General features: G+C 44.7%; 2 protein-coding genes across 11 annotated transcripts in view; one reads left to right on the top strand and one right to left on the bottom strand.

The window, feature by feature from the left end:
* Window positions 1–4,792, bottom strand: part of PDIA3 (protein disulfide isomerase family A member 3) — a 28,518-nt gene extending 23,726 nt beyond the window's left edge. The window contains exon 1 of the mRNA XM_035335960.1: window positions 4,696–4,792. Coding sequence (XP_035191851.1) covers window positions 4,696–4,792 — 97 coding nt within the window. The remainder of the gene's footprint in view (window positions 1–4,695) is intronic.
* The window catches only part of PPIP5K1 (diphosphoinositol pentakisphosphate kinase 1), a 50,496-nt gene continuing 29,698 nt past the window's right edge, over window positions 1,940–22,737 (top strand). For 4 of the 10 annotated variants that reach the window (XM_035335809.1, XM_035335813.1, XM_035335811.1 and 1 more), the window contains exons 1-20: window positions 1,940–1,964; window positions 4,281–4,441; window positions 4,763–4,937; window positions 7,089–7,284; window positions 7,373–7,463; window positions 8,109–8,194; window positions 8,431–8,585; window positions 10,264–10,365; window positions 10,596–10,757; window positions 11,787–11,908; window positions 12,343–12,444; window positions 12,555–12,641; window positions 13,082–13,157; window positions 13,676–13,785; window positions 14,759–14,844; window positions 15,246–15,374; window positions 17,736–17,857; window positions 18,593–18,775; window positions 21,069–21,210; window positions 21,840–22,063. In XM_035335809.1, coding sequence (XP_035191700.1) covers window positions 4,791–4,937; window positions 7,089–7,284; window positions 7,373–7,463; window positions 8,109–8,194; window positions 8,431–8,585; window positions 10,264–10,365; window positions 10,596–10,757; window positions 11,787–11,908; window positions 12,343–12,444; window positions 12,555–12,641; window positions 13,082–13,157; window positions 13,676–13,785; window positions 14,759–14,844; window positions 15,246–15,374; window positions 17,736–17,857; window positions 18,593–18,775; window positions 21,069–21,210; window positions 21,840–22,063 — 2,322 coding nt within the window. In that variant the 5' untranslated portion in view covers window positions 1,940–1,964; window positions 4,281–4,441; window positions 4,763–4,790. The remainder of the gene's footprint in view (window positions 1,965–4,280; window positions 4,442–4,762; window positions 4,938–7,088; window positions 7,285–7,372; window positions 7,464–8,108; window positions 8,195–8,430; window positions 8,586–10,263; window positions 10,366–10,595; window positions 10,758–11,786; window positions 11,909–12,342; window positions 12,445–12,554; window positions 12,642–13,081; window positions 13,158–13,675; window positions 13,786–14,758; window positions 14,845–15,245; window positions 15,375–17,735; window positions 17,858–18,592; window positions 18,776–21,068; window positions 21,211–21,839; window positions 22,064–22,737) is intronic. The other 6 variants (XM_035335814.1, XM_035335816.1, XM_035335815.1 and 3 more) reach the window with 3 other exon arrangements.

Below are 22,737 nucleotides of genomic sequence, written 5' to 3' on the forward strand. Positions count from 1 at the left end.
CCGGCGGCGCGGGGCCCTGCGCCGGGCGGCGGGGCCGGCGCGGCTGTGCCGTCGCTCCGCGGCCGCGGCGGGGCTCCGGAGCTCAGCCTTGTGGGCAGGCGCTGCCGCCGCGCCGTGCGCGAGGCCCCGGTGTTCCCTCGCCGTGCTGCGGGGCAACCCCGCGGCTCCGCCTAGGCCTTCGGGAGAGCGGCGGCCGGGCTGGTGCGCGTCGGCCTCGCGGTCGGTGTGGGAGGACAGGGTAAGGTGTGGGAGTCGGCCGCCCAGGAGCGGTTACCAGCCCGACGGCAGCCCGGGCTGGGTAAAAAGGAGCGTTAAGTGCTAACGTATCTACAGGTTGTACGCTAATAAACCAAAGCTAACGAACATAACAAGTGACGTTTTAAAAGTTCAAACATCTTTAAACTTGTTTATAATCTTCCATATTAAAAAAAAAATACTATTTTATGTTTACAATTGCTAATCTTTATTAATAATTGCAGGCTCAGAGATTCTGAAGCTGTAAAGCTTCACACTTAACAATCTCATAAATCGTGTAAAAAAAAAAATCATAAGAGTGGATCTTATTCCTTACTGCTGCATTGCTATGTGAACAATATAACAGCTGCTCAAATGTAGAAGAGATAAGCCAACAGGTTTTTGCTAAATTTGCAAGCAGAGGCATTGTGTAGGAGAAGGAGATCCTAGTCAGGAAACGTGTTTTAACCATTGCTGTACTCTCTCTGGGTCTGAAATCATTGATAGATTTGCAGTTACTGACAGTGCTGCTCAAACAGGCAGAACAGTATATTTAGAAGCATGACTTCAGCTGCCTGATTTTGAAGGCATTGAACTTCTTTGTTAATAAAACATGGAAAATTTTCTTTAATACACCAAGTACAAATAGCTTTTAATTATTAACTCTGAAATAGGTGTGTTTTTTTTTTTTTTTTCTGAAGCAATTAAGAGTTTATGACTTGATTTTTGATAAGAGTACAGCTTTCACCTTTTGTATGTAAGTATGTAATTAACCTTAATACAAATAACCCTTGTGACAATGGAAATGACCCCTTTGGTAAAGTTACTGATCATACGTTCAGGGTCAAGGTATAAGTGTTTTTTTTTTATTTTTATTTTATTTATTTATTTATTTATTTATTAATACTTATGATCATCAGTATTTTAAAGTGTCAGCTATGTGTATTCTTGAAGGTTGTCATATGTCAGGTACTTGACCTTGCTTAAGTCACGTTGGGGTTCTGTAAACTCATTTATCCTCATAGCCTGTTTGCATGCAGTGGTATCCTGCACTCCTTTGAACTCCGGTCTGCTTCCCCCAGTCTCCCTGGGGTGCAGAAGCCTCTCCCAGCCCCCTGTGGCTGCTGCCACTGGCAATGTGACTGGTGTGACTGGTCTTCATTGGTCACCGCACGCCAAAACCACGGTAGTCCTTGTCCTTCAGCTCTCCGCTGTAGAGGCTGTGCTGTGAAGTAGTGCTTCTGCAACTGTAACAGGTTTTGTTTTAAAAACAAACAAACAAACAAAACTAATTAATCAAAAACAACACCCCTCCTATATAGTTTTCACTTGTTAATGCCATGCTGGGTGTGAAGTTAATGGAAGATATGATCATCCTTTCTGCACTTAAATTTCTGGTACTTCAGAAGTTGGGCACAAAGAATAAATCTCTCCATGCTGTGAACGTCCTTATCAGAACACCACCAGATTAATCTTCTGGGGAACCTGGGAACAACTTACATCTCATTTCTTATCACTAATGTAAGGTAGTCCAGAGAGCCGAATTAGTCCCAGAATACTCAGAGGCAAAGTTTAAATCTCAGTTCCGGGTTGCGTGTCAGCAGTTTCTGCTTGCCGTTAGGTGATTACATTAACCTTTGGTATGACTGTGTAGCAGATCGTAGCTGTCCTCCTCCAAGGAGGAGGACAAGATTGCAAGAGTGCAAGGATGTCTTTAGCTGGAGTGGCTGGTACGTACTTCTTCATATATTTGTGATGGGATGAGCAAGCATGAATATTTCAAAATAAGAATCATGCTAAACTAGTGTGTGTGTGCCATTGTTATGTCAAGGCTTTTGATTCTCTTGGACGGTACAGCCAGCAACATTAACACTTAATTTTCTTGCTGTGATTTTTGAAAGGTGAGAGACCTGTAGTACTCTTAGCAAGTGGGAACTGGTCTGAATGTATGGGCTGTGGGAGCAGTTAGCCCAGGGAGCAGTGAGAATGATGTAGAACCATCAGGACACCTGATGATGACCATCCTGACCATCCTGATGAACCATCAGGACACCTGATGACACATGATTCAGGCATGGTGGCAATTCCTCATGTGATTAGTCTGTTATACGAGAATGGTACTTCGCTTGCCTGTTTCCCTTTAACAGCAGCAGTCTGTCCGAATTTTGCATCCCTTAGTTATGCCTGTAGCTGTTACATCAAGTGACTGTAGTCTTGGTTGTTAGAAGGCCAGTCAGAGAAGGGATATGCTTTAAACAGAAACTTGGAAAAGGTTTTGCTTATACCCTGTCCCTTTCCTCTCACTAGAAACAACCTGAGATAACGAGGTTTATCCCATTAACACCAAGGGGATGCCTGATGTATCAGTGGCCTTTGGCTTCATTGAGGCTCTGGGTTTTCACTTGTTTTTTATATGGAATGTTATAGCCTCCAGAAATAGTTGCAGAGTAAAGTAGAAGTATTTTTTTTTCTCCTCTGGGATAGAAGCAGGAATGTAGAGAACCTGTTGCTTTCTTAGTTCTTAGGCCAAAGGTTTTCCTGCTGCTTGATCTATTTTTTTCCAGGAGGGAGGGCAGAGTATGCGATTGGTGAAAACAGTCCTCCTCCTCTTCTTGCATGGTTTACTTCATTAAGTCATCAGCCACCAAGCTGATAGTGAACTTGCTAAGGTCTTACTCTGCGCTGGCATGCTGAGACAGCAGGGCCAAGGAACAGAAACGGTTCCTGAGTATGTTGGGAATCCTCCTCTTGTCCTTGTGTGGAAGTAGCAGGGTTATACAGCACACACAGTAGAAATGTCAGTGTAGCCTGGCCTGCCAGTACTACTGCTACCGCCAGCAGAGAGAATGGGTGGTGGATTAAGGCTTTAACTCTCACTAATCTGGATGCTCATGTGTTGGATATGCACTGTGCCTCAAGCGGCACATAGGAGCAGGCAGCACTGGCCTTTGTGCACCGGTGTGAGCTGGGCTTGCTGTGTCTTCTTGCTGGCCTGGGCTCCCCTGGCGGATCTGGTGTGTGAATTGACAGTTTTGCTTTCAAGCCTGCTCCTCATGGTGTAGCTTTGGGCACTTGTCCAGCACGCTTCTGCTCCAGTGCTTTCCATGAGTGCTCAGCTCTTACCTCTCCTGTCCTTTCTGGGAGTGTGCAGCCTTTCTGCATGGAGGCATACCTTAGTTTTATCCATATTTCCCGGGGGATTTCAGAGGCAGATGGATTGCCCTCTGTGTATTTGTTTCTTTTGCCTGTTCCCACCCTACTCAAGTGGATGAAGTCAGTATCCCTCCTTTGTTCTTGGTGAGGGGATTCGCACCTATCATGAAACTGTGCTGGCAGCAGGCAGGTGGCATTTGGGTGCATCTCCTCTGTTTTGTGAAGAGCTGTCAGGGAGGACTGGGAATCCAGTTGTATTTGGTGGTACATTCTCCTGTGGCTCTGTGGCCAAGCATGCCTCAGAAGAGGAAGTGCAGAAACTGTCATTCTGGGGAAGGATGGAGATCATGTGAGAGTACAAGAAGCAGCGGTAGAGTGTGCATTTGTAGGAAATATTAGCATGCAGTATTTACAAAGCCATCTTCTTGAGGTTGCACTTCCTGCACTGGTTTTGGCTGGGATAGAGGGAGGAAAGCTTTTCACCATGGGGAAACCATTTCCCTATTTGTGTGGGGAAACCAAAAGGCAACCAATTGACATTTGTGTGCACAGCTATGGACAGAGCTGAACAGTGTCCTTGGTCTGTACTGGTCATCCATACTGTACATTCAACTCAGTTGCTTGTGTGGCTGACAGTGCTTGCTGCTCCTGTAGGCGATTGTGCAAGATGTGCTCATTTCCTAGTGTTTATAAAGAACGGCTTGTATCTGGATAACCAGACTCCATGGTCAAAGAGTACATCAGAGCCAAGCCTGCAAAACTTAGAAATCCTGACCTGCAAGCCGCTGCTTCTTTTGTGTCCTCTTTACCTGCCAAAGAGTTGTCAATCCTTCCTTTTCCCTTCTCCCCTGCAAACTCATATGTGTCTCAAACTGTTCTTTCTGTTACTTTAGGTCTTCTCGAGCTAGAAGGATGAAAATTGGCAATTGGAAAGTCACTGTCACTCTCCTAAGCTTCCTCCTAACTTCCGAGTCCTGGTTTGGGTGTACAAGGCTGCAAGCAAGTCTACTGTCCCATTCCATGATTTAAACAGAGGCTTGGAGCATGCATCACTGTAAGGTTTAAATTATTTAAACGCTAGCAGCGACACTGTCCCTTTCCCAGCTGGTGCAAAAGGGCTCATTGCACAATGGAGCTACCTATCTAAAATGGTTCTGGGTCCTGGATCCCCTCCCACCCTGAGGGTCTGTTCCTGCATACCTCTGCCTAGAGGCTCTCTTCATCTCACCTGGCTCCCCCTGTTTGTCTGGGGCAGTGTGTCCCTGGACATGTTCACTCTAGCTCAGTCCCTGCCCTGCCCACCCTCACCTGCTCCCAGTGGCATCAGCCCTGGCTCATGACCTTCTTTACCACTTTTTGCGCACTGTGATTCCAGAGCGGGATGGTCGGCCACCGAAGCTGCCATGTCGTCCCTGACGACCTCCATTGAGGGAGAGAACTCCACTCCCAGGTTTGTTGTCGGTTCCAGGGATGATGAGACAGACTTTCTGGAATCAAACATGAAGACGGATGAAACTGATTTCTTTGAAGATGATGAAGAGGAGGAGTCGGTAAGGAGGTCCTGGCATTCTGGGTTGGAGCATCTGTGCAGAATTCCTGGGTTTCAGCCAGGTTTTGCATGGTTCTTGCTGAGGCCACAGACAGTCAGGACTGTGGGGAACACGGCACCAAGCTGTGTGGCACAGCCATGTGGAAGATGCATTGCACTGACATGCTGCCAGACTTGGTGCCTCATGCTGCAATAAATTCTAGCCTTTTCACTTGCAGGTCTTTCCAGTTGCAACAGCAGATTTCTTTATCCTAGCAACTTAACCCTGATACTGCTGTAAACCTTTTGCTTTACCAGGGAACTTTTTGAGGAAAACTGAAGGAACTGTGAATAAAAGCAGAGAAGTGTTCCTCCTGCAGGGAGGAAGCATTTGCTCTTTTCTGTAGTCTCCAGGAACAGGCTACAGAAAGGAGAATGATGTCCAGCTCCTGACTGCTTTTGGCCTCTATTCAACCCACCCTTTCAGTCCCCACAATGGCCTCTGTACAGGGCTTCTGTTCAGAGGAGCTTTGTGCCACTGAAATCATCTTGCCTTTTGGTGAACTGAATGGACTGCTCACATGGTGAACTGCTCTGACTTAATCTTATTCCTAGTACAATATGTAGGGACCTTGTAGAACTTTTATCAGCTGTTATCTTGTCTCTGCAGGCCTTGGGGGCTAATACAGGTAGATCCTCTAGCACAGTTAAGAAAGGTCATCAGCAGCATATGCTGACCTCCTCTTTAAGAATAGGAAAGTAGATTTCCAAAGACAGTGCAGAGAAACCAGTGAATAGCTTGAACTTGTCTCTGCAAGTCTCATGGGCAAAGGCACTGCTATGAGGCAGAGGAACTCCTGACCTTTCATTCTGGTGATTCAGCTGGGACTTGTTTAAGTTGGTGATAGCTTTCGTTTTTTTTTGTTGTTTGTTTGTTTGTTTGTTTGTTTTTCTTGTTTGTTTGTTTTTAATTCAGAATGGGCTGAGCAAAGTACTCTACAGTAGAATGGAATGTCCCTTGCTTCATTCCTGAGGAAAACACCAATCCATCCCAGAGAAACAGTTAGGTGCCTTGGGCACATTAAAAGTGGCATTTCCTCCTCCTCTGAAGTTATGAGAAGTAGCTTTTCCCACATGCAGATGCTTTAGGGTGTTGCACAGTCCTCTGCTGCCTGCCCCTCTAGTGAATTCCTGACAGAAATTGCCTTAAAATATCAAATACATCTGCAGCACATGGGGACTCAGCTTTAGGAAGGATACAGTGATACAATATTGATGCCCCAGTGATGAGAGTGCCCAGTGTTTGTGGCATTTTATTTTTGCTGTGGAACCTGAGCCCTTGGCTTTGCAAGTCAGTGCAGGTAACTTCTGAAATCTCAGCTTATAGTTTGAAGCCACACTTGCATGTGCTGTGTAACCCACAGTCCCGTGTGTATAACTTCAAATGACCTTACTGAGTTTAATCTTGCTTAGACCAGAATTACTTCATCAGGAAAGCATCCAGTCTTCGATTAAAAACAGTCAGTGATGGAAAGACCAACACAGACCTTAGCCTGTTCTTCTGTTACAGTTACCAACACTTTTTGAATACAGGCCTTCTATCTTGCCTTATTCAACTTAAATTTTGTCCCACTGGATCTTGCTATACCTTTGTCAAGTATGTGGAAGAGCCCTTAATACTGTTTCTCTTCTACTCACAACTACTTGCTGTTGTGATCTCCCCTTAATTTTCTCTCCGATAAAACAGAATGAGCTCCTGCTGGAGTCTTTGCCATAAAGCATATTATGCAGCTCTTCCGTAAGTCTTCTTAAGTCTGCCACTTGTCCTGGTGAGTTGTGGGCCAGAGAATAAGAGGGAGGATTCTAGTCCCTGCTGCTTATCCAGGTGCCAGATACTTTTTTCTCTGACCGTAGCATTAGTACCCTGTAAAAGGAGGAGGTACATGTTGCCCGGCAAAGAAACAATCATTTTGGGCTCCTCCTTAATGACATCCACCAGTGGAATCTAGTGGGAGCTGGAACTGTGTATGGTCTGAGTCTAAGAAGGGCTGTGAGTTCTTAGGGTTGGAAGAAAATCCTGTGTCTGTTCAGTATTGCCGCATTTGCACACTTACAGCTTAAATTCAGCAAAGTAGCTGATCCTGAACTAAAACAGTCTGTGTCTTCCCTTTAGCCACCTGAACGGCAGATTGTGGTTGGAATCTGTGCCATGACCAAAAAGTCCAAGTCAAAGCCCATGACACAAATTCTGGAGCGTCTGTGCAAGTTTGAGTACATCACAGTTGTAATTATGGGGGAAGATGTTATTCTGAATGAACCAGTGGAGAACTGGCCTTCCTGTGACTGCCTAATCTCCTTCCACTCCAAGGGTAAAAGTCTGTAGCATGCCTTAGCCTACCTCAGATCTGGGCAAGGGAGCTTCCATTCATTCTTTTTGTTTTGTTTCCTGTATTTCAGGATTCCCTCTGGATAAAGCAGTTGCATATGCCAAGCTGTGCAAGCCATTTTTGATTAATGACCTTGATATGCAGTATTATATCCAGGACAGGTAAGTGTGATCCAATAAAGCTCCTTCTCTTTTCCTTTGTCCTCTTTCTGTCCTTAGCATGCTGGGCAAGCTTCTTCCTGGCCACAAGCAAATGAGATGGGAAGGAAGGGTACTTTAGCAAAGCTTTTAGGAGTTGTTTCCCCGTAACATGAAGGGGAGTACATCTGGGGGTAAACCCATCGAGACTTGGCATGTTTTGTCTTCTGGTTCAAATACACTGTAAGGAATGGCCAAATGAAGTAGGATGTGGAAGTGGTCTCATGGAATGAGACTGTCATGCCTAAGACAAAAAGACTGCCCTCTTAGTAGGAGAGCCAAGTAGTGGGATGGTATTCTGGAGCAGAAACTGGGGGCAGCAAGGCCAGGTCAAACCCTAAGGAAGGTATGTTGGTGAGGCACTTCAAGAGGCTTCTTAGCCAGTTAGTAAAACTAACTTGTAGTCATGTACCTCAGTGCATACAAACTGCTTTGGCTGTATATGTGTAGAGCTAATACTAGACGCCAAACCTCCCACTGTATTTTTGGGTTGTGAGCAGTGTTCCTGCAGGTGCTGACAGGCACCCTGAGGTGTAATTGTAGTGAAAGAATTTCAGTTTCCCCATTCCAGACTCTTCTGTTGAATCTCACTGTTTCTGTCCTCTCCAGGCGTGAAGTGTATCGGATCCTTCAAGAAGAGGGAATAGACTTGCCCCGCTATGCTGTCCTCAATCGAGACCCCGATAGACCAGAAGGTAAGTGCCCAGGCTCTTCTGAAAGCCATTTGCACATACTGTACTATTTAAGATATTCTGCAGATCCTGGACACTGATAATCAGCTCAGGCAGGTCTGATTCACAAATCTATTGACTTTGGTGGAGAAAAGCCGTTTCTGCTGGTTGTGCCTACTGGCCAGGACTGAAGGGCTTCAGCTCTGCACAGGGGCTGCTTCCACTTTTCCTAACATGCTGCTGTTCTCCTTTGTCTTCAGAATGCAACTTGGTGGAAGGAGAGGACCATGTGGAAGTAAATGGAGCTGTTTTCCCAAAGCCATTTGTAGAGAAGCCGGTCAGTGCTGAGGACCATAATGTGTATATTTACTACCCGACCTCAGCAGGTGGGGGCAGCCAGCGGCTCTTTCGGAAGGTGAGAGGATCTCTAGTTCTGGTGTTGAGACCAACAAATTTGTGGGTCTGAAAGATGCATGTGGCTTCAGGAGGGAGTGTTGGGGCAGGTGAAGGGGAAAGGAAGGTTTTGTGTTGGGGAACAACTTCTTAGAAATTTTAGTTGAACCTTAAACATCTGGGAATTCCAGAGGAATGTATTTTAGTGGTTATGCTGACTTCGCCTTTGCCATCCTATGTCTGCCCAGTGTCCTGTGTAGCAGTTATGGAGAAATGTGTCCCTTATTGAACTACATACTGTTTTTTTTCCCATATCACTTCCTTGGTTTATTGAGATGATCCTTTTTAAAATCTGTTCCTGTCTGTTAACATGCTTGCTGCCTTTCTCAGCTTAGTGTTGCTTGCAAATGTAATAAATGCACTATTTATTCATAGATTTCACAGAGAATCTGCCTTTATTCACTTCCTCTGCTTTGCCAGCAAACAGTTAAAAGCTGTGATGTATCTTTTTTCCAATCAGTTACACATCTGCCCTTAGTAAACCTAAAGTGATTTTTTCCTTAGCTAGTGTGCACACATGCCATTTGAAATTGTATCCAAATCACAGAATCACAGAATTTCTAGGTTGGAAGAGACCTCAAGATCATCGAGTCCAACCTCTAACCTAACACTAACAGTCCCCACTAAACCATATCCCTAAGCTCTACATCTAAACGTCTTTTGAAGACTTCCAGGGATGGTGACTCCACCACCTCCCTGGGCAGCCTGTTCCAATGCCTCACAACCCTTTCAGTAAAGAAGCTCTTCCTAACATCTAACCTAAAACTCCCCTGGCGCAACTTTAGCCCATTCCCCCTCGTCCTGTCACCAGGCACGTGGGAGAACAGGCCAACCCCCACCTCTCTACAGCCTCCTTTAAGGTATCTGTAGAGAGCGATAAGGTCGCCCCTGAGCCTCCTCTTCTCCAGGCTGAATAAGCCCAGCTCCTTCAGCCGCTCCTCGTAGGACTTGTTCTCCAGGCCCCTCACCAGCTTCGTCGCCCTTCTTTGGACCCGCTCAAGCACCTCGATGTCCTTCTTGTAGCGAGGGGCCCAAAACTGAACACAGTACTCGAGGTGCGGCCTCACCAGAGCCGAGTACAGGGGGACGATCACCTCCCTAGCCCTGCTGGTCACACTATTTCTGATACAAGCCAGGATGCCGTTGGCCTTCTTGGCCACCTGAGCACACTGCTGGCTCATATTCAGCCGACTGTCCACTATCACTCCCAGGTCCTTCAAAGACTCACTAAAACTTAAAATGACATCATCTTCTGTCCATAAGATCTGTCATACTGTCCTAGAAAGAAGTCAAGTTGGTCTGATTATGAACTGTCATCAGTTATTATAATTTTCTTATTAGCTAGTCTCTTTACTTTATACGTCTTTGTCTACTGTTTTTTGTTGCATATCCTTGTAGCAATTGGAGTCAACCTAAAGGTCTATACTAACTTTTCTTCTCTTTAGGCCTGGAAAAGGACATACCTATTGTCTGTCTTTTAGAGTCTTTTTTGTCCTCCATTATTGTGCTGTAACAACTAGGGGTTCTGAGAGGTGTTCAGCCAATTCTCTTCCTATGGGACAAAACTTACGCTTTTTGTTCTTCCATCTAAGAAAAGAAACCCAACTGATTTCCCGGATGTGTTTATTCTTTGCTTTCAGATTGGTAGCCGGAGTAGTGTGTACTCCCCAGAGAGCAGTGTAAGGAAGACAGGGTCATACATTTATGAGGAGTTCATGCCTACAGATGGCACTGATGTAAAGGTAATGGAAAGCCTGGAATTGCTCCTACTTTCTCCAAGCCTGGGATAGCTGAAGGTTGGGCAGTCCTGCCTAAGTTGACTCCGGAGTGTTTGTTTAAGCTGTGAGGTGCTGTCTGTGCAGCTTGGATCCCAAAGTGGGAAGCGGGTGTTCTGTAGATCATAACAGGAAGAACGTGTGAGACCATCTAAATTTTTCCATGTGTCTGCAGTAGAACCTATTTCTCTTCCTAGGTGTACACTGTTGGGCCAGACTATGCCCATGCAGAGGCTCGCAAATCTCCTGCTTTGGATGGGAAGGTTGAACGGGACAGTGAAGGGAAAGAAATTCGTTACCCAGTTATGCTGACTGCCATGGAGAAACTCGTTGCACGGAAAGTCTGTGTAGCGTTTAAGGTCTGTCTGTTTTCTCCACTACACAAGCAGGATACTCCATGAATATCTGATTTGTATCTCAAGCAGTGTTAAAGCCTGAGTTCTGTTACCCCACTGTGTTCCATGACTGCTGCCAGTTGCCATCTCTGCAGGCTGGGTACAGCTGGTCCTGCTGGCCCTGGCAGTTTGCTGGTCAGAGATGACTGGGAAAGCAGGAGGGGCTCCATCAAATGCCCTCTGTGCTGGCAGGTGGCTGGTGTCCAGCGCACATCTAAGCATTTAATGTCAGATTCTGAGTGTGTTGCTTTGTCGTATGTGCTGGTCCCTCCTTTATTACTCCTAGTTGTACATGTGTAGAGACCCTGGCCTTCATTCCCTCTGCTTTTTTTTTTTGTTGTTGTTCTGTTTTTGATATGGCTTTGGTGCGCATTTGTGTTCTACTGTAGAGGTAGGTAGCTGAATGTATGCAAGTCTAGGTGTAGTTACATGACATGTTCATCAGTGTCAGCAGAAGCAGCACTTGACTACTTGTTCCTGGCCTCACTGCAATTTGCAACCCATGCAGCTCTGCTGATACAGCTGTTCCATCTTACAGCCTTTTCCACATACTGATGGATGTCTGTGAATTCACCACTTACTGTCTGTATTTCTTCAATGTGCTTCAGAACAGTTGAGTTTAGAGGCAAGAGCAGGAGAGCCTGGAGCTGCTCTGTTCTGATCCTTTAGTGTTCTGTGGAGTAGGGGGGCTGGACCTGATGGGCTTAACTCCGGAGCTCATTGGGTGCAGCTGTGAAGCTGTAGAAGTTCCTCTAAAGGGCCTTTTACTGTTAACTTGTGGCTGTATTTTCCCACTTGAAGACTTGTGAGGCAGGCATAGAATGTAGAAATGCTGCAGCAGTGGTGCCTTTGGAGGCACCAGTAGAGCTGAACTGGGCAGCATTTGCTAACTGGACATGTGTGTCAGCCGTACTTGGCTGTGCATCTGCTGTCCTGCTTGCTGTACTCCCTCCCAATGTGCTTATGAATCCTGTGTCCTGTTTCCTCATGCAGCAAACAGTGTGTGGGTTTGACCTCCTGCGGGCAAATGGCCACTCTTTTGTTTGTGATGTGAACGGCTTCAGTTTTGTGAAGAACTCTATGAAGTATTATGATGACTGTGCCAAAATCCTTGGGTATGTAAAAGGGTAAAGGAACCCACAGCAAAGTATAATGAATGGAGATGATAAGTATGACATAGAAATCTGTGGATGGTTCAGCTAGGGAAATTTGTTCCGAAGGTGAAAGCTTGGCTCTGGGAGGAAGGGGTTAATTATGTATAGCAGCTGGAACTCCTGCCTGCATTGGCATTAGCTGTCTTTTTCTATACCTAGAAGTATCCTACAGCATACATCTAAGATTGGTTGCTAAGGCCAGATGCAGTATTGATGATGTGAGGGGAAAATGATGCCCCCTGGGGGGTGCCCTAACTAGTCCGTGGTGTGCTAGATGTCTCTGCAAGGAAGTGAATGAGATGATCTGTTTGTGGTTCTCAAATCTTTCAGCAGGACCACCAGGCAGGAGATGGAGAACCAAGGGAATGTGAGTTTTATGTTCTGATTTCTTCCAGAAACATAATAATGCGTGAGTTGGCTCCCCAGTTTCATATTCCCTGGTCTATCCCAACAGAGGCAGAAGATATTCCTATTGTCCCCACAACTTCAGGCACCATGTGAGTACCTGTCATCTTCTCAAATGAATGCCCACGTAGGCTACATGGGGGACAAAGTGCAAATACTGTCCAAGGGACACATTTGTCAAGTATATCTTCTGTTTCCCCAGGATGGAGCTTCGTTGTGTTATTGCAGTCATCCGGCATGGAGATCGTACCCCGAAGCAGAAGATGAAGATGGAAGTTAAGCATCCTCGGTAAGAGTCAAGGCACAAAGATGCTGCATTGCTGGGAAGTGAGGAGGGCCCATTTGCTGAATCAAGAAGCACAGCAGAAGAGCACATGGAAAGCAGTGCTTTGTCCTGGCTCCTTTCAATCAAATGTTTTCTTCTAAGTTGAGGAAGTCTTCTTTCCCCATAAGAATCTAATCACCTTCTCCAAGAACACTGAAAGAAAGAGTGAAGGCAGCTAGATCCTTCAAAGTGAAGTACCCCACTAAATTGCAAGATAGTGCCTACCTCCTTTTCTTAACTGAGCCTGGAAACATTAATTTTTATGAGAATTTCTGAAACATAGGGAGGACCCAGTGGGCCTGCTGGTTTTTCCTGAAGAATAGTGCATGAATGCGTATGTAGGGATGAAAGTTGTAGCACTGAAACAACAGAAACTGTATCAGGGTTCTTTGTTGTCCATACAGGTTCTTTGAGTTATTTGAGAAATATGATGGCTACAAGACAGGGAAGTTGAAGCTGAAGAAACCAGAACAGCTACAGGTGAGGGGAGCCCTCTCGGGGGTTACTGTGTGGATAAAGGTAATTTGGATCCCAGTGTGAGGCAGTTTTTTGAGAGGGTGAAAACCCTCGGAAAGGCAACAGTCTGTTGCACAAACACTCCCTTTCCCATTCTCCACCCACTATGCAGTCAGCAAGGTGATAGTATGAGAGCATAGTGAAAACTGCTCCTGGATGATTTGAAGACTATGGAACGGGGATGACCTGATGCCGCTTGCCCATCTGTTGTGGTTGCCTCCAGTGAGAGACAGCTCCAGGCTGGGGTCAGTTTGAGGCACCTGCTTGGTTCTGAATGGGGCTGGAGCACAGGGTGAGGATGAAGCAAACTGCAGTGTGAAAGTTTGTCCTGCCTGAGTTGTGTCTTACGAAATGACATGTCTCTAACGAGTACATATGTGGCCCTGATGGTGGGTGAGACTGTCTGGAGGCCTTGTAAGATTATGGTGGTGAGTGAGAGGCAGAACTACTGGGTGTTTGAGACAACATCTGCCCCCCAACAGGAAGTGCTGGACATTGCACGGCAGCTTGTGGTGGAACTGGGAACCCACAGTGACTGTGAGATTGAGGAGCGAAAATCCAAATTGGAACAGCTGAAGAGCGTCTTGGAGATGTAAGGATTCATATACTGGGGCACTGTGAGTCTGTCTCAGAGCCTTGGTCAGCATGTGATGCAGAAGCAAATTGGGCTGCTGATCTCTTAAGCAGCTAGTTCTCCAGAACTCAGGGTATCCTCTGTCCCTTGTTAGAAGCTATATGTAAAAGGTGCCATCCTGTTAACGTTTTCTCCTCAGCATCAAAACTGCTGTTGATTCTTATTCCAACCGTCTCTGGTATTTGTCTAAACAACTTGAGACAAAACTGAGCTTCCTTTGCTGTGGAAAAGGAGCTGGAGTCCTGTAAGGACCATATTAATACGAAGCATTTTTATAAATTTGAAACAAATGTGATTTAAATAAGATTGTTTGGTGCCAAAAGTTTAACAAAAGGCAGCTTGGAAAACATGAAAATAAGTTTGTGTCCTCTTAGATTGCATATAGCTGAAATAAAAGACAGTATGGTGGTGGTGTCATCTCAGAAACAGAAAGAAGGTTTCTCTCACTGTGGCATACACAAGCAGTGTCTGTTTAAGCCTTGTCTGTGGAGCACAGAAAATTATTTTTTACTATGATTCCTTCCCCTGCTCTCTCTGCTCATTAGAGGTGTGGCTACACTTAGAGTGGCTGGCAGATTCTTTTTCTGTGATCCCATTAATTCACTTGCTAAAGATGTAGATTGAAAATAACTAGGGTTGATTAAAGACCTTGTGGGGGTATGAGAGCACAGAATGCTGTCAACTGAAGAGCAGGCAAGTAAATGGGTCTTTGAATTTCATTTAGAGAGGTTATATAGCTTTTTTCTGTGTGTGTGTTCATGCTTGGTCACAGGTAGATATCAAAAATGTTCTGTTCCACAGCATTTGGTGTTGTAACAGGAAGTCAGTGCTTGTACTGTGTATTTTTGCTGTGTGCTGTCTAGGGACCTCTGGATACAGAGTGACAGGGCTTCCAATTTATTTTTAATTTTTCCCCCTCTCACTGTGATAGGTATGGGCATTTTTCTGGCATTAACCGTAAGGTGCAGTTGACCTATCTGCCTCATGGACATCCAAAAGCTGCAAGTGAAGACGAAGGTAAAGAAATCAGACATTGCTGCCATGATCTTTAAAGCCTGGTGTTTAAGAGTGTGTACAGCTATCCTACCTATAAAGACCCCTGGATATACTAGCAGAATTAATGACCCATGTCCTATCTTTGCTGCCATCATAAGAAGGGGTGAAGTGATACACAGTGTAGTGTACCAGTACACCCTGGATGGTGCCACAGGGCTTCCAATTTAGTGAATGTCAGCCTATACCATCTGAAAGTAGTGGTTCTTAATTTGGTACTTGCTGGCTTGATTCTTGTGGATTCTGGGTCAGACTTGTGCTGAGAATGCTCTGCAAGGCTCTGGTGGCAACTTCTTCCTCCCATCGTCTCCCACTGCAAGCTCAGCTTTGAGATCTGACATAGTGAGTACCTGTTTGTCTCCTAGAAGGTCGCAGAGAGTCTTCCCCATCTCTTCTCCTGGTGCTGAAGTGGGGTGGAGAGTTGACACCAGCAGGAAGAGTCCAGGCAGAAGAGCTGGGGCGAGCCTTTCGCTGTATGTACCCTGGTGGCCAAGGTAAGCTTTTTAAATGCATCTTAGGTCCTGTCCTGTGACTGTACCAGGTTGCTCAGCCCAGGTAATCACCAGTGTGAGGAAAGCTCATGTCTGTAGGTTGTGTGCAGCCTTTGTGATTCAGGTCATCACTGTTTTTGTTCTTTTGAGTTGACCTGATAAAGATAAATAATTCAAGTGGGCTTTGCAACCAAAGATAGCTAAGCTAGCCAGCAGTGTTTGTTGCAGCAGTTAAACTTCAGAATGTCTTAGTATGGGACATAGAATCACTAAGGCTGGAAAAGCCTCTTTCAATTAATCTGCCTGTATTCAGAAAAGAGAAGCAAATCTAAGAAAATAATCCTGATGCAGCAACACTGTTCAAAATTTATATATTTATTAAGAATGAAATTAGATCAGATGTAGAGAACAGAGGAAATCTATCTTGGAACACTGATAATTATGTCTTGGGACAGGGCAATAGTGAAATAACTAACCTGTATTTTCTCTACCTTAATTCTGTGACCGTGAAAAGCACCTAGTACAGAGCCAGGAGCCCACCCTATGCCAACAACAACAAAAGACTGAGACTGCCTTTCTCATCCAAGTAAAGAAGAGTCAGAAGTAATATACTTCTATATCGGTCTGATGAGACTGATTTACTTAAGATAACCTAAAGTGAATTGGAGAAGATTTCCTTCTAGAATACGGGAGAATTAACCTAGGTGGAAGAGAATCAGGTTAGGGAATACTAAAGCAAAGTGGACGTATGCAAGTCCATGGGTTCTGATGGGATGCCTCCATGAGTGTTGAAGGAGGCAACAGATGTCATTGAAAGGCCACCGTAGAGTATCTTTGAAAGATCATTGTGACTGGAGGAGGTGCCTGAGGACTGGAGGAAAGGACATGTCACTCCTATCTTCAAAACTGGCAAGAAGGAGGACCATGGGAGTTGCAAGTTGGTCATCTACACATTGATCCCTTGAAAGGTGATGGAGCAGCTAATCCTCAAAACTGTTTACAACCACATGAAGGATAGGAAGTTGATTGGCAGCATGAGTTCACAAAGGAAAAGCATGATTAACCAACCTGATAAACTGCAACGAATTGACTGGCTTGATAGATGAAGGGAGAACAGTGGATATTTTCAGTAAGACCTTTGATGCCATCTCCCATAAAATCCTCACAGAGAATCTGATGAACTAAGTATAGACTAGATGGGCAGACAGTGGTGAGGACCAAAAGCTGGCTAAATGACCAGGACCAGAGGGTGATGACCATGGCATGAAGTCTAGTTAGAGGTTAGTAACTAGTGGTATTGACCCCAGAGGTCAATATTGGGTCCAGGCTTGTTTAGCGTATTCATTAATGATCTGGATGATGGGGCAGAGTGTACCCACAGCAAGTCTGCAGATGACACGAAACTGGGAGGAGCAGCAGATACGACAGGGGGTCGTACTGCCATCCTGTGGGAACTGGACAGGCTGGAGAAATGGGCTGACAGGAGCCTCATGATGTTCAACAAGGAGAAGTGCAAAGTCCTGCACCTGGGGAGAGATCTTAATCTGCAGTGAGACGCTGTGTCACAGTTCCTGGAGAGCAGTTGGTACATGGCAGCTTTGTACAGATACACAGCTGACTTCTGTCTAATGTCTGTCCTTATCTAGCAGAGTGTTTCTTTGAATTATGAGCTCATAGCTGGGAGCCGTGTCCCCATCTTCTCATGTAGTGTGACTGGGTACTGTACAAATTCATCATGGGATTCCATCCAGTAGCAAATGAGTCACCAATGTACTGTTTTTGGAGGGTCAGACTCAAAGCTGCATGAGTTGCTTTCTCTCATTACTGATCTGTCTCCTCTGGTTGACTCAGCCATCATAAATAAACAATTTTTCATGCCACAAGATAATTGCAGTTATACAGGATATGCTTTGGAAGGCAGGTGCTTCATTACTGACTAGCTCTGGCTGCAGTTCTGATGGCAGCAGTACTTGCTTTTGTGCAGAGAACAAATAGAAGGAGGCAATTCTGTTGTGCTGCTTTATTCTGCACAGGGGCATTCAAGCTAGCAAAACAGTTACAGACTGTTGGGAGAGGGTTGCTGCAACATTTAGACAGCATCAGACCTTTACTGGTGAATCCTCAATTTCTTCCTCAAAATGAACTTTCCCAATTTAACCTGAAACAGATTTTCAGGCTTCATGTATTGGCTAGAGCTCTCTATTTTGGAGCAGCCTAAATGCTAGCTGTGAAAGTGATTAATTCTCTACAAAACTTTGTTACTGCAAGGAAGTTTGTTGTCTAAAGTAGTGGTATTCTGCAGTATACTCAGCTGATAATTTTGCAGATGTCAGCATACCGTTTTGACCTTTTTCTCTGTTACAGGTGATTATGCTGGTTTCCCTGGATGTGGCCTGCTCAGACTGCACAGCACATACCGGCATGATCTCAAGATTTACGCCTCTGATGAGGGACGAGTTCAGATGACAGCAGCAGCTTTTGCAAAGGTTCTTCCTCTCTTGGGCATCTGCTAATTCTGCTGCATTAGTCTTAGAATATGACAATTCTAAAGGAAAACCTCTGCTGATGAGGGAACTGTCCTACGAGTTTCCACCTGCCTGTTGGGAGGGCAGTGGTACGCTATGCTAATAGCAAGTTTGCGGGGCAGCACTAGAAACCCAGTGTAGCTACACATGTATGTTGTCTTTGGTATTATGCCCAATATAGGACTCTGACTTGAGGAGTTATTTACAGAGTATTGCTGATGTTTAATGTTAGAACACATTACTGAGTATTAATTGCCTACAAAATGAAAGTTTCTGACTGCCCAGCCAGAGGGCAAATGTCTTTGGTGCCCAGACACCAAATGTCTTTGGTTCATCTTGGGGTGAAGGCTGGGGAGGAGACAGATTCATCTGTGGTAACACCTTGAGCCAAGGGGGATCCTGTGGTAACCATAGCTGTTCTTCAGAGTCTCTGCTGTATCAACATTTACCAGCAAACTGTGTTGCCTGCTTAAGGATTGCCTAGACAAATCTGGGACTGCTGCAGGCAGAGATGGTGTTTTGCCTAGAAAAATGGCTGATGCTGATGCTTGAAAAAGTAGATGCAAGTGCTGTAAAGATGCTCTTCAAGGACAGTTGAGGTTTCACTTAAGTTGACTGAAGGCTGGCCTTGAAACTAACAGAAATGTTTGTTGCATGGGTTGCACATAGCTGATATCTTGTCCTCTATTGTATTAGGGTCTGCTGGCCCTGGAAGGAGAGCTGACCCCCATCCTGGTGCAAATGGTGAAAAGTGCCAATATGAATGGTCTCCTGGACAGTGACAGTGATTCTCTTAGCAGCTGTCAACACAGAGTGAAGGCACGACTGCATGAAATCATGCAGAAGGATGCTGAGTTCTGTGAAGAGGATTATGAGAAGGTAAAGCACCTGCATAGCATTAGAGTTTCCTGTGTCTGGAAGGAGAACAGCGTTGCTGCAGTAGTTTAAGATGTGAAGCTGGCTGGGATGTGAACAGTAGTTCTGTTAGTCTCAGATCAGCTCTAGTCAGAATTGCAGGATATAAACAGAGTTTAGGAATGGCAAAGGAAGGATTTGGGGGGAGTAGCAATCCCTGTACTTCTACAAATGCAAATCCTCACAGTTGTTCCAGTGTTCACTTGTCCACTTCAAGAATCATCATCATGGTACCTTTCTCTCCCTTTAGAATTCCCAGTGCATTTTATTCTCATTGCTATGCCAGAAGAAAATGGGTTTGACAAACCTTTTTTATAAATGCATGTACAAATATGTGATTGGCTGACATGTGGCATTTTTTTCAAAGATTTTCTGTGTTTGAAATCAATGTAACCCTTGTTAGAGGAAAGCTCCAAGCTTTTGTGGAAGAAGCTGCTCCTCCAGTCTTGTGAACTATGTCTCATACAGGTTAAAATTAAAAAAAAAAAAAATGATCTAAGGGAATTTTTAGTGAGGATGCTACAAAAACCTCTTTTGTCAGTGGTGTACAGAAAACTGTACCCAACATTAATGCTGGAGTGTCAAAAACTAAAGGGCTCTTTATAAAACAACGGGTCCTGCAATGAGCTGGCCACAGTGGCATGACCTTCTATGTATGCTCTTGCACAAAACTGTAGGGAAAATATGCGGGTCTAGGGCAGAGAATGGGAACTACATTCAAAAGGGGGGTGATGATAAAAAGAGCAGTGGAGTCAGCTGAAAAGCTGCAAAAGACTGCCTCTTCTTTGTAAGAGAAAATTCCTCCCCAGTTGCTTCTCTGCAGGATGGGAAAGTGGTCCCAGAATAGCCTGCCAATGTGGTAGCTCTCGCTGGTTTATTCCCTCCCTCTCCCTTCTCCCCTAACCAGGAATCTGGATTTTAGCAGCTCTGTGCAAGTGTATACTGTACTGTATACTACATGTACTGTATACTGTACCTGATAGCCCCAGTACAGGAATCGTATGCATAGCAATGTGAGTTGCTTGCTACTTAAATCAGATTGATTGTGCCAGCTAGGGGGTAAAAATAGTATGTTTTGCAGCAGAGAGACTTAAACATGATTCAATAGGAACTACGATGAACTTTTGAAACAACTTGATATGGAGTAGAGTGAACTTTGAATCTATAAACCCAAAGTAACTATCTTTCGTAAGTCATCTCTATGCAGAAGAGACAGCATTTCATGTGACTTTTTTCCCCCTTTCACTATCTAATTTCATTAAGGTTTCTGTTGATACAAAGCTTGCTGAACATGCTTCAGATGCCAGTTTGTCTTTGGAAAAATCTCCTTTCTGTAGTCCAACTAGTTCTGGATTTGGTTCTGGGACTGCTGCGTGAGCCTGTGATTTGCATGTGGTGAGGCTAGATGGTCACAATCTTCCTTCTTGGTTTTCAAGCCAGTGAATCTTTGAGCTCCTATTTTTGTAGGTTGTGGCTCATGACTTGGAGGGATAAGATTGTGTCAGAGACTAAGGCTGTAAACACAAGAGCCAAATGCAATAGGCTTTGTTTATCCTGGTCTTACAGGAAACCACATGTCAGTAATACAGGTGACATAAAGCAAGAAGACTTTTCTGTCCTTATCTTCTTTGGGACTCCCTGATTAGGGTGCATTGCTGCATGCTGCCCAGAACAATCCAATTTGCTGTGGGTGGGCAATTCACCTTTGCCAGATTCTAGATCTTTTGTGTACATACGAACAGATCGTTTGGATACAAACCCTTATGTGGTCCTGACAGTGTCTGGTAACTGAAAAGTAGAGAGCATATGCTACATCAAGCACTGTAGCTGCCTCTCCAAGTCCCTAGACACTTTATTTTTCCAAGACTCTGAGATAAGATTACAGAATATTTTTCCCAAACTCTGAGATATGTTTACAGAACTGAAACCCATTACCATTAAGAAATATATTTATCACCTCTGAAAAATACTTAAAACACCTGTGAAGCCCTTCTGTTCGAGCAAAGAAGCAAAGCAAGCCAAGAGTGGATATTGTAGGTGGAGGAAGGTCTGATCTGACAAGAGCAGTTGTTTGCTGTCTTTGAGTTTGGTTCTAAAAACATGCCTAATTATTTTGAGTGTTATGCCAGATTATTACACTTGGCTGGGAATGCAACTTCAGTACCTAATTGTAAAGCAGGGCAGCTGAAGAAGGCAGATATTTTGTGTTCACAGTCTATAAAGCTACTAACTAATCTCTATTGTTACCTTATCTCAGCTAGCACCTACAGGTAGTGCTTCTCTGCTCAACTCCATGACCTTTATCCAGAATCCAGTAGAGATCTGTAATCAGGTGTTCATCCTGATTGAGAATCTCACCTCCCAGATACGAAAACGTCTGGAAGACCCAAAATCTGCAGGTAAGCATCAGAGCTGGAAAGGGTCTGCAGCAGATGCGTTTATTCTTCTGTCTTCAGAGCTCCCAAACATCACTGTGGTTTATATACATAACTATAGCAAAGAAATTGTAGAGTGAAATTTTGTATGTGCTATTAATATAGAAGGCTCCTATTCTGCTTTCAGCTACTGGTAAAGAGAGCTGTAATGCAATAGAAATGTAATACGTATCTTGGTTTTAGAAGGAATATAAACAGCAGCACTATGGCCTGGAGGGATATGCTTGGCTTTTTCAGGAATGTCTTGGAGGGTAGCTCAAGGCTGTAGGCAAGTTCTTTGGGTCATGATCTCTGAGAGTTTTCCTTATAACAGCGCAGAGGCTGTATAAAGGCACCTGTGGGACATTGACAGATTCTATGGTAGACAAGCTGTAAGGAAAGCAGTTTCACTTTTTTTTTTTTTTTTCAGATATTTCAGAAGTAATTTATTGCTGCAGGTTAAGATGCAGTGCAACAGGTCCAGTGGCTCTTCCAGGCTTCCTGTGGGTGGCATAATGCCTTCTATGTCGGGAGAAGTCAGTTGTAGCTGTCACTTGAAATCTACATGGAATTAGGCAGGATGTGAATGTGTTTTTGTGTTTGCTGCTGTTTAGACCTACAGCTGTACCACAGTGAGACTTTGGAACTGATGCTGCAACGCTGGAGTAAGCTGGAGAGAGATTTTCGCATGAAGAATGGCCGTTACGACATCAGCAAGATCCCCGATATCTATGACTGCATCAAGTATGATGTACAGCACAACTGTGCACTGAAACTAGAAGGCACAGCCGAGCTCTTCAGACTCTCTAAAGCCCTGGCAGATGTGATCATACCCCAGGTATAGCCTGTCCTGCCTGTGTGACGATACCCGTGGTACCACTTTCTGACCTATTCTCTGTCTGTTTTTTCTTGCATCTCCTGCACATTAACTTTTAAAGCAGCATATCACAGATATTTCTCAGGTATCTCTCTTACTGTTTGTATAATGCCAAAACCATGTATGACTTAAGATATGGCAGCGCTTTCTTCATGGATGATGATTCTAACAGCATTAGAGCAATCAACAGCTGATACAGCAGCTTTCCCATATTCATCACAGTGCATTGTAGCACAACTTCGAGTTGAGTGTGTGCTCTGTACAACATCCCGTCTTCCACACACAAGATTGTGCCTGGGGATAGGGTTTTCTCTGTCAAAGTGAAGGCTTTTTATGGTGGATCTAATGTCCTTGTTAAACTAGGACTTGTTGAGTTTGCAAAGTTGGATTGGTTCTCACAAAATTTTTGCATGTATAAATGGGAGGGGAATGGAGGGCCATTTGCAACAGATCTCTTTATTCACCATTGTTCTGTCCCACTTGAGGCACAAATCTTTCATTTATGTGGAATGAGCTTCTAACAGCAGGGTCCAGTTGCCTTGGGCCCATGTAAGGCAGAAGTGGGCTTCTAAGCTTTCCCACACTATTCCTGAGGGGCGGTCCTTTTGGCCATTTACAGCTTAGATCTTCAAGTT

Source organism: Oxyura jamaicensis, chromosome 10, assembly GCF_011077185.1.
Source record: "Oxyura jamaicensis isolate SHBP4307 breed ruddy duck chromosome 10, BPBGC_Ojam_1.0, whole genome shotgun sequence".
Classification (NCBI taxonomy): Eukaryota; Metazoa; Chordata; class Aves; order Anseriformes; family Anatidae; genus Oxyura; species Oxyura jamaicensis.